Genomic DNA, 12,161 nt, shown 5'->3' on the forward strand with positions numbered 1-12,161 from the left:
TAACAGCCACTGAAACATGGCTTTGTAACTCGCAGCTCATGCTCAACCTCAAGAAAAGACCAAACTACTACATTTTTCCCCAAATCCCACTCTCATGAAAAAACAATATTTAAAGTCCTCTCTCTTGATAGTACAGCCATTGAAGTCAATTCTCATAGCAAACTATTATGGATGACAATGGATAATAATCTTACATTTGACCTGCATATACAAAATTGCATAAAATTCATTATAAACTAGGGATGCTTTACAGAGTCAAAAACTTTCTCACTGATGCAACTAAAACTACAGTTGTCTCTACTTATCTCTTCCTCACAATTCTTCCTGGTGCTCCCATCCTTACTAACCTCAGGATTCACAAAAATTAAAACTTGAACAATGTTATAACAAGGTTGCTAAATGTGCAGCAAATACCCCTTTCAGACCCTCACCACTGTATGTCACAGAAAAGCCTAACTTGGTAAGAACTGCCACATCAACTAACATATGCACAGCTCCTTACCACTTATAAAATTATCCAGAATCCATCTGCCTCTCCAGCACTAAAAAACATTCTACACAAGTATATTCCCTGTCTGTCATTGCAATCCAGTGACCAAAAACTCCTATGTCTGTCCACAAACCTAGCAAATCTGGTGGGCATTGTCTGTACTTGTTCAAGGTTGCTAAGGCATGGAACTCCTTAGCTGTATCCATCAGGCCTATACCCTCTCTCACATCTTTCAAACCCCCCAAAAGGCTTCCTTGCTAAGATCTGGCTCTGTTCCTGCTCAAAGCCAGGACAAACTATATCTCTAAATGTGAACAAGTACCTTGTCATTCCTTATAACTCCGTACTCTCCCTTCTTCACTTACTTCCTTACTGCTATCTAATTCTCTTCCCTGATTTTCTCTCTAACTATAGCATATGTCTGTTTTTCCCTCACTTCATATTGCAATTCCTATTTGTATTAGACTAACTTATCTTTATTTTTTCTTAAAATTGACTAAAATTTCTCTAAATATTACATGATTGTCATGTACCTTGTATCAATTCTTAACCAATGTTTTTATATTATGTCTAATTTCTTATTATTATTTAAACTACAGATGTTCTTGTTTTATTTTTGGAGATTATAAAATTATTGTTCTTAAAGTATTTTGTAATAATTTGGAGCTATTCGCCATGGGCCTTTGCTGAAAAAAGGGCTTCCACCCAGCCGGACTTTCCTGGTAATCAAATGTCAACAAATAAATAAATAAATACTAGTTTCTCAGTCATGTTTTAAGCTGAATATTTGAAAGTACCAATGGCACATCTAGGTCTGTTTTTGTTAACAGCCCCCTTCTGACTTGTTCACTTTGGATGTCACATATAATTCTTCCTTATCAGTGAGTCATGCAGATCTTACAATGCACAGTCTTTCACTCTCTGTTTCAGCTAAACCACACAAGCATTTATTGACTATCTGACCCATTAATTAGTAGTAAAAAATGCATGTTTTATATTTAAAATATTTTTCTTTGGATCATACTAAGCCTTTCTGGGACTGTATGCACCCTCCTTTTTTTAATTTACATCATACCATGCTTGAAATTTTTCTCTTGCGGCTGCCAGCTCTTATCTCCCCTCTTCCTTAAGGTTAAAAGAGTTAAAACACCTTTTATTGCTTCCTTACTTGCAACACTGCACTTTGCACAGTGGACCCTTACTGGTTTCTCTGCAAGTCCAGTCACACTAAAATACACCTCAAAGTTTGGAATTCAGAATTTCCATTTTTCAGACACACTACCATACAATTTTGAATTTGTTTGTAGTTCAAACAAAGGCATTTTAGCCAAAAATAAAGAACTTTAGCACTTGAGACTTGTGGTACAGCAATATTATGAGGGAAAATGGAACATGTATTTATGCGGGAATCAAGACAACAACTTGTTTTATATATTAAATGATTGAAGCATTACTTATTTCATTGTTAATAATCTAGAAATCCCCCCTTCCAAAAAAATAATGGATTTTTATATGAAACATTGGAAATAATTGGGAGGCTCTGATGCTGAAGAAGTATTTTTACATGAGAAGAATTCCCAGACTGGAATAAAACTAATACACATGGATAAGAATATTTAGTGCCATAATAACCTTTGTATCTGACATTATGTCTTTGTATAGTATATTTACCTGGTTATGTGCAGAAATAGTCAAGTGAAATGAATGAAAAAAGCCATGGAGATGATCTTCATTCAACATCAGCTTTACTGAGGTCCAGTCTGAGACAGACGTCACATAGTGTACAGACACAGTTATTTGTTATACCACTTTAAAGATGCATCTATAATATCACCACTGTACAACACCTATGCCACTTTGCAGTTGGAGAAAGACATTTTGCCATTGTCTTTTAGTCAAAGTGTTTAACCAAAGCTTCAGAAGTTCACAGTATTAAGCAAAATGATAATTATACAATTTGAAAAACTAAGGAACTTAGACAAGATCCGACTGCAAAGAGAGGGGCATGGGCTATTAAAATGGGAATCAGAAACACTGAATTTTTTTTTTTTTTTTTTGTGGCAGAAGCCATGCCATCTTCTAGGAGCCACGAATCTGGAAGAAATTAATTAGGATGGACATAATTCTAAGCAACACCTTCAAATATTCAAAAGCTGTAATAAATAATCCAAACTCTAAAACATAGCAGCAACAGAAAAAAGCAAAAATACTACATGAAGTCATGAAATGACATCAATATATACATCATTCAATTCAATTCAGAATTGCCATATAGCTGAAACAACTGTTATCCTTAAAGGGTAATTTGCATATATCCCATGTTGCCTCTGATACAAAAGGTTTAAGGTATCAAATGAAACACAAGAAAACAAACTGCAAAATCCCAAAGAATAAGGCACCACATCTGGAACAACAAATTAATTTATTATAAAGCACTTTTCGTCCACACCAAATAGTCGAACTTCATCAGATACAAGTACTTCATTCACAAAAAAACTGTTTAAATAACCCTCTCAGTAACTCACATGACATCCCAGCTCAGTAAGTCACATGACATCCCAGCTAAAAATTTAAAGTGCTAGTCACATCTATTTAAGGAATAAGAGCATATATTTAAAATGACCATGTTAATATTTCTAAAATCCACAATTACACTAGTTAAAACAAAAATATGTTAAACTTCTTTCCAACAATTTAATAGAACAGTAAGTATGAGTATAAAACTTAAAAATGTAAAAGTATATTTAGGGGAAACGTCCCCAATACTATCTCATTCGATTTTTCAATTTCAAAATACACATTAGGGAACACATATCATTGAGTCCTTGGTGGTTGTAGGCATTTAATCAAATTTGTCAAATAAGTTCTAGTCTTTCGAGTTCTAACTAGATGGGGCCTCCTCTAGGATTCTGAGGGTTATTTAAACTGTTTCTTGTGAATGAAGTACTTGTATCTGATGAAGTTCGACTATTTGGTGTGGACAAAAAGTGCATTATAGTAAATTAATTTGTTGTTGCAGACGTCATGCCTTATTCTTTGGGATTTTGAGGTTTAAGGAATCACACAGTGGAAAGTCTAGCTTTGCTAGATTTTTCTTTTTGTGTTTTTTAACCTGTTGGTTTTCCTGTGTGACCTTTTCACTCACACTTATAAACATAGGAATAAATTGCCTTTTGATCAGATCTCAAATAAGCAGTTGAAATATTTTTCTTACAATTTTGTATTATATTTTATCAAGCAAGTTTGATAACTGATTTGCAGTGGAAAACTGTGCAACCAACTATATCTGCTTTGGACAAGGGTTATGGTCACAAATTAATAAGATTTTGGTCCTAGTGTGCCCTCCTTGGAAACAACTTGAACATACAGATGAATACTTTACTTGGGGGGTGCAGAAACATCTGATATTAAAAGGTGCTTCACTTGTCAACTTCATCTAGGTGATATGCTCACCAGGTGTGAGATGCTAGGATTTGTTGAATATTGTGCATTTCACTAGTGTCAATGAGCTAATCTGAGAAAGGGCACGTTAAAAGCAACATTTACCAACACACGATTATAGCACATGTCTTCAAATTAGTTGAATGCAAAATTATGTGATCACTTAAAACTAAATAAAATCCTATCCTGTTAGACTTTAGGCAGTCAGTAACTCTTGTACATTTCCAGTTCAGCTTAATATGCCAACTCCTCAGAGGTCAGTACATTGTAGTGGGCCAATGAAACCATGTGACCCTGTAATTAGGGGCATTGCCACAAAGCAGACAGTTCTGTAGTTTCTCTTCAACTCATACCTTTACCCTAAATATAATTACTCTATCTACCAGGAAAACTAAAGCAAGTCCAGAGAAGATGCAGCATTTTCTATCAGTGCATTTAATCTAGGGAAATACATTATCTTTTATTTTACTGTTTGCACTTTATTTACATTTATTTACCTGACTGGTTCAACTGGGTATTTTCAGTGAAGACCCAAGAAGAAAAGTATAAATATTCAACTAAAGTAAAATTAGAAGTTTTACCATAACGTTCCATCTGAGTAGGTAAACTTCATTTGAGAAAGCTGCCGGCTCGGATCCGATATGGATCCGATAACCCATAGGTTGATGGACAAATGAAGTTAACTACTTCAGATTGCTCATTACATAGTGGATATACAAAAGATAATTATTTACAGATTAAATGGTAGCTGTAAAACAGAGGGTGTTCTTTCTGTGTTATGTCTCGTGTTCTAGTTGGGGTATCATTTCCAGGAGGTGCTCTGTTTACCTCATGTTGGTTCAGCATTGTGGCATTGATATTGTGAAAGAAACAGGTATATTGCTTATTTACATGCTAACCTTGACTTCTCTAGAGGGTGTCAAGTTCTAATTCCCAATCAGGTGCTCGAGTTACCAGATGCCAAGGATCAAAACACTGACGGCTGTTTGTCATTGGGAGTCACTGCCAGTGCAGTTTCTATGTGTATGCTGCTAGATTTTTTCCCTCCTTCATGTTTGTGTAATAATGGAGCTGTTAAATTTTGGGATGCTGGGGGACTGCAGGGGCTTGCCCTCTGCAACAAAAATGCTTATGGTTAAATTCCTAAACTTCTGATTCTGCATTCACAAACATTCAAGCATGTACATACCTTCTCTTATTGTTGCACTCTCTCTGTCAAAGTATATGTATGTACACACACACACACGCATGCACACACGCATACAGTATCAATAGCTGTTACTTCCTATATAATTCCACTATTGTTTCAAAAAGTCATCAGAGGATGGCTGTTAACATCTCAGTGATTTAATTAAAAATCCCAAAGGCTGCTCAGTGCAGAATTATTTCCACATGAACAAAAGGTACTATTACATCATCAGACATCACTGTACAACCAGATACTTATGAGGTATACTTCAAATGAGTTTCAGAAGGGAATGGGCACCGAGCACACCATTTTATTTGTAATTATACAGCTGCACCTAAGCGCAACAAGTTAAGATCTGCATACAAAGCTTCTTCTGCTTCCGAGGAAAGCTTGGCATCCTGTTAAAACAAAAAAACAGGAAATTATCTAGTAAAATATGAAATGACATTTCATATTCTAAACCCTAAAAATTCATACATTTCTTCATAACTTCCTGCGACAAAGCAGTTTCCTAAATGGAAATTCATGTCTATTTTGCTATTATTATTATTGTTGTTGTTTACACACACAAAATTGCAGTTCACATATTAAGCAGGTTTAATCAAAGTTAAAATATTCTTAACCTTGCTAAACATCTTGCCATATTTCAAATAAGCAGTTTTGTGACTATATAGCTAAAGAAAAAAAAAACACAATTGCAGATTCTCACTTTGAAATGATGTAGATTTTCTATGAAAAGTAACAACCAGTACAAGCAATATAAAGTTCAATAAAGTTTTTCAAGCTTACGTAATGCATCAGAACTATCATGCCTAAGTGTGTACTTCATATTTGAAGGTGATTAGTACTAGACAGCTATAATACTTGTGCTGCAGTTCATATTCAGTACACAACATGAAACTACTTGCAAAGCAGCCACTTCATGTTGCCAGTTAGCACTATGGAGCAGTAAAGAAAATAAAGTGAAAATGTATTGAAAAGATGTATAATGGCATGCAAATTAAGGCATACATAGGTTCATAAGTTCATAGGATGATACTAGGCCATTGGCCTGGAGGCCCTTATAAGTCTAGCCAAGAATATCACCCATTTTCCCACACTCAACACCTGTTTCCCGTCCAGCAAGGACACAGGTGGGATCCCACATGTGTATTTTTTATTTCCCATTCAGTCATCCAGGTTCCTCTTAAAGAGGGCTAATGAGGTACTCTTCTTGACATGGGGAGGGAGTCTATTACACAGATGGGAGGTCTTTGGGACATAAATCTATCCCACCAGCAAGTTCTATTAATGTCACAAACTAGGTTGACACCTTTCATGTGGGTTATGTGAGTGGAGTTTGACTTATGGATGTGCAGCAACTCCATCAAGGATGGGTCTGAGATGAATTTGTATGCCAAACACAGATCACCTGTTGTCTGTAAAAGACTGAGTAGAGGGACAGGGCTTTTAGCCTATCTGTATAGGATAGGTGTTTGAGACTGGATTTTTCTGGTCAGGAACCTCTGTGGTTTCTCCAGCTGCTGCATGTCCTTGGCAAGGTACAAACTGAAGGGGGCACTGTACTCAGTAATGGGTCTGATAAGGGAAGAGTACAGGGATGTTATAACCTCCTTGTTCCTGGATAAAATACCCTTACTTTCCATACAACGGAGGCAACGTGGTGGTCAAAAGTCAGGTTACTATCAACCTGGGTGCCCAAGTCCCTCACAACTGATTGCATGCTTAGTATGTTGTTATTAATGTGATAATTAGTGAGAATGCCATTTTCCCCAAAGGGGATAATAAAGCATTTCTTGACATTCAGTTTCAGGCAATTTATTTATTTATTTTTTATTTAACATTTGTTAACCGGGAAAGTCTGACTTGGAATGAAGCCAATTTTCAGCAGAGGCCAGGGGAGAAATGCTCCAGATGCATGTCTTTGTGATGTGGGAGGAAAGTGGAGCACCCGGAGGAAACCCACATGAACACAGGGAGGACATGCAGACTCCACACAGAAGGTACCCCAGCTGGGAATTGAACCGGAGAACCTCTTGCTGTGAGGCGACAATGCTACCGCTGCACCACTGCACCATGCTTCTGGCACCAGTCATTAGTTTGGGTAAGGCTCTCTTGGAGAATGTTCACATCACTAGGGGAACTTAAGACAGCACCCAGCTTGTAGTCATCTTCAGATTTGGTGAGCCACAGACCAATGATTTGGCTCGCACCTCAGGAAAGTATATCCTAAACAGTAGAGACCCCCAAGACCCGATCCTTAGGGTACACCGCACGCTGCAGGCCTACTACTAGAGGTGGCTTCTCCTATTTTGACTGACTGGGTTCTGTTAGTGAGCCAGTTAGCTACCCATCTGGTAACATACGGGTTGATGCCTAGCTGGGAGAGTTTATCTATTATGCCCAAGTAGGGAATAGTGTTGAAGGCTTTGGCTAGGTCAAGGTAGGCGGTGTGCACCATCTTTCCCCTCGTCCATGGCTTTGGTCAATGTTTCAAAGAAGTCAACCAAGTTTAACAGGCATGATCTTCATTTGACAAGACCAAACTGTGTGGGGTCAAGCGTTTGGATGTTGGCAATGTCCTTGTTTATAAAGTCCATGATAATGCCGTCCATGACTTGCAGATCAGGCTAGTTATTCTGATGGGTATATAACAGTCTGGGTCAGTGGATGCTCCACCTTTGTGCAGAAGGATGACAGTGACTGTCCTCCATTTGGCTGGGATAAAGCCGGTGATCAGGCTTTGGCTGAATAGGATGCATAATGGAGCTGAGAACTCATGCCTGAGTTCATGTATGATGCTGCCAGGGATGTTGTCAGGTCCCATGGAGACTGTACTTTTTGCCTTTGAAAGGGCATTAAAGACCTGCTCCCTGGTGATGATGGGAGGGGGGCAGGTGCTGGGGATGCCCTGGTTTAGTGATGGGGTGGGCATGGGGGTGAAGTTTTCACTGAACCTGTCAGCCAGCAGGTTGGCTATATCTACTGCATTTGTGTATGTGGTGTTCCTGACCACCATTTCAGAGCAGATTTGGGTGCTACCTTTGAGATTGCAGATGTATGTGAAGAAGGCCTTGTGATTGCCCTTAGTGGATGTGACCAATTTGGACTCAAAGTTAGCCTTACAGGATTTTACCAGTGACCTTATTTGCTTGTTCAGACAAAGGAGGGATTACTTCCAACTTGGCACCTGCTTCTTCTTAGTCCTTGACAGCAAATTTTCTTTTTATTACAGAGTTTGTTTATTGCTGCTGTCCACCAGACCAGTTTACTCTACCCTGAGGAAGATGATTTGGTACTGTCAGGTATTGTTGAGTCTATACAGCTATGTAGGTGCTCATATAGTTTTTTGGTGAAGGCTTAAACATTAGTGATAGTTGCAACTGAAGGGACAGTGGCTGTGAAACTGCTTATACCTGCTCTCAGGAGACTGTAGTCAGCTTTGGAAAAGTTTGTTGTTTGTCCCTGACAAGCGGGGGGGGGGGGGTAGAGGATATGGTGATTTTGAAAGTGATCACTTTATGGTCAGATCTTACCAAGGAGGGTGACACTGTAGGTGATGTAAGATATCTACTGGATTGCTGGTTGATGTTATTAGTAAGGAGTTCAGATAGCCTCCTCACCACGCAGCAGTATAATATTGCACACATATGAACCAGAAACATCACTGAGCTTGTGTTCAACCTGCTGAAGACACATTTCTGCTGCCTAAATACATCTGGTAGGCCTCTACAAGATGTTAATAGCATGCTGCATGCCACATAACATGATTACCAGCAAACATGAAGACCAGTCACTCATCCAGGGAATATCTGAATCCACTAGAGCTCCCACTGTCAATAACAGTGAGGATGACCAGACACCATGCAGCAACTGAAGTGCACATTCCCAGATGACATTAGTCAAAGTACATGGCAGCGCAGGTAAAGAGGTGGCATCTAATCCGGCTCTACAGCCTTGACAAGCTCAGAGTGACAGTGCAGTGTCATGCAGAAAAAAACATAATGCATGTAGTGTTAAAGGCTATGCTGGGCACACTGTGCATCAGACAGTGGTTTGCATTTGTCTTAATTTTCATAGGTGATAAGGGACACAATGACATATGTCTCATAACACATCCTCAGCAGGAAGGGGCATGCCACTGGAGGTGGAGAGGGATCTTGTGGCAAGGGGTACTCTGTGTTATATACAACGTCCTCCAATGACAGAAGCAGTGGGGGGACACTGTGTTGCTTGTAATGGAAGGATTACAGGCACCCAGTGTCATGGATATTGTACTGCTGTGGGAATGAGACTTACGTAGATTCTACTGGGAAGATGTCCTGTCTCTGTGGCAGGCAGCCATCTCTGCCCAGTATATGGGGGTTTGGAGTGAAATATCCCTATCCTCACAGTAGACTGTGTACCCTGGAATGCCTCTGAACATTACCACCAAAGGGATACACCTACTATGAATACACATTGCTGGTAACCCTTGCTATCTTCTTTGTACAGGTGGATGTGGACGCATTGTGTTCTACCACAGTCTTCAACAGATTTAGTATGGCATTGTCCCTGGACTCAGTAGTGTCATCAAAATATGGGTAATGATGGATGACATCTTCACAGTAGACATGCAGTACTCCATTTATCTTTATGTCACCATGGGCAGCAGCAGACTTTGCCCAAATGATAGCTGATTGAGGCCTAATGTGATGTGCATAGAAAGGACTAGTTGTGTCATGTGCCTGCACTGGGATCCCCTGCTAGGCTGACCTATGGTATGTATGTCTACACTGGATGCTTTGCCCTCCTCTGCCACTGCAGCCACAGGGGGAGCAGTGCTGGTGGTCTCAGTCATGGAGCAGTCCCTCCTCCAGTGCAGATGGACAGTACTGAAGCTGAAAAGCTCATGGATGAAACTGCACTTCACCCTGAACAATAAGTGGAGGAGCATTCAGAAGAGAGACAGACAGACAGTGGCTGTGTGTCATCTGACTGTGACTGATTTGTATCTCATCATCATCATCATCATCAGACCATGCATAAATGTTGAAACCAGCCTGTTGTCCTGACCAGTCTCATCCTGTGGTTTCTGAATATACAATACGAGACAGAGCAGAGTGAACCTGAATACACCTTCTATGTATGAGGCCCTGTGTTATGCATGCAAAGAGTGATACAGACTATGCAGATATACAACAAATATCTGCACTGCTATTCCTGTGCAGCTGCACACCTGATATACCTATGGAAAACATATGCAGTCGTACTTTAGGCCTGGCAACACACACTGAGCAGGTATTATACAGATCTACAATGCGGTTACTAATCTGATGCATGCCTCTCAGAGATACAACAGGGTTATCCACTCCAGGAACTTGTGTCCACTCCTCCATGTATAATACCTGTGCCTTCATCATCTCCATCCATGGAGACTAGGAACTTCTGCTTATCAGTTAAGCTTGTAGTAATATGTGACCCCCACCTCCGGATGACACATATATATAATGCTATATTACATATCTTCTTTCTGGTCCACCCGACTATATTGGTGACACCCCTCTGACATTACTGAAATATGTGATTTCACCTAGTAACAGCACTGAAGATGTTGACCAATGTCTGTCGGATGTGGTCCCATAGAATCTGGTGGCATCCAAAGGTCTTGAGTGTCTGTAACAGCATGTCATTCTCAGCTCAGGTGAAGTTGTCCAGCCTCTACTATCTACCTCCAATGAAGAACATGGGAACACATATTGCACCATGACAAACAGCTGTAGACTGGTGACTGCTGAAAACTAACAGGCATACACAATAGTATATGTATAATCTGTGAAATGAACACAGTACGTTCCACTGATATGCTTTACTATGGACAGCAGGCTAAGCGAGCGATATTCCAGATACTGGTAGAGACGGACCTGTGCCTATATACAGCAGAAGAAGTTGCCACGCAGTGGTCCACAAGGATATACAGGTGAATGATTGGCTTCACTGACTGCATGGGTTGGGGACAACTATGCAGTAACTCATGATAGTAGGCTCATATGCTATGATGTCAGAATTACATGTGGATGGCCTGTGACAGTTGTCCCTATTTCACAGGCTCACAGCATATATATGAAGTGCATTCAGGATAGTATACTGACAGGTGACTATCATCGTCTGTCTTCTCTCACCTACACAATAGATATACAGCAACATATACATATATATGAACTATATGCAGGTACACGTTGCAAGAAAATAACAGAACAGATTAATATACAAGTATATGTATATATATATATATATATATATATATATATATATATATATATATATATATGTATGTATCTATATTTATACACCTATATTCAGTTCCAATGCAAGGGATTTTATGCATGTGCATCACATTAGATACACCTCTTACTCCAGAATTGCAGAACACTGTGTAACTCTTTGAGCCTGTGTTTTCCAAAATGGTCTACTTTTCTGCTGCTCACAATTGCTGCACAATACTGTATATGTCTTGCTGCTTTTTTTCAGTCTATCGTTTGACATTAAAATGGCACACTATCTGGTTAAGCCACAAGTAAATAGCAGTGTGTGCAGCATGTATTGAGATGAGGCTATGTTTCATGTATGCCTATAAGTTGTTAGAGTGCAGTGAGGTATACAAGAGACATAAAATGCTACTCAAATACACAGTACAACTCCAATGCATAATAACTGAGGGCTCATACACACTGTCTGCATGTTTATGCATGTTGTGCTTACTAGCGGTATTAGATTACACTGCTCAGAATTCAGAATACCTGTTTCCAGTATGAATCTTAGTCCACCAACTTGTTTCACAGAGCACTCATGGCAAATGGTTACAGATGCTAACACCCTTCACTGGTGTGATAAAGAGAGAAAGATTATGCTGTATCTGTTGCACAGCCAGTTACAAGATTTGCCTTACAAACCCTATCAGTGTTCTGGTAATATTTGCAACACTTTTTTATGTCAAAGATCATCACAAAGTTACAGAAAAAGCATTTCTTGTTGTCTACAAGAAATAGTTTGCTACTCTGT

General features: G+C 39.3%; 1 protein-coding gene across 2 annotated transcripts in view; it reads right to left on the reverse strand.

The window, feature by feature from the left end:
* Positions 1 to 5,256: 5,256 nt before the first annotated feature.
* PFKFB1 (6-phosphofructo-2-kinase/fructose-2,6-biphosphatase 1) overlaps positions 5,257 to 12,161 on the reverse strand; it is a 507,147-nt gene continuing 500,242 nt past the window's right edge. For both annotated transcript variants that reach the window (XM_044089060.1, XM_044089061.1), the window contains exon 14: positions 5,257 to 5,518. In XM_044089060.1, the coding sequence (XP_043944995.1) occupies positions 5,441 to 5,518 (78 nt within the window). In that variant the 3' untranslated portion in view covers positions 5,257 to 5,440. The remainder of the gene's footprint in view (positions 5,519 to 12,161) is intronic.

The sequence above is a fragment of the Protopterus annectens genome, chromosome 12.part0 (assembly GCF_019279795.1).
Source record: "Protopterus annectens isolate FY-2018-M chromosome 12.part0, PAN1.0, whole genome shotgun sequence".
In the NCBI taxonomy this organism is placed as follows: domain Eukaryota; kingdom Metazoa; phylum Chordata; order Ceratodontiformes; family Protopteridae; genus Protopterus; species Protopterus annectens.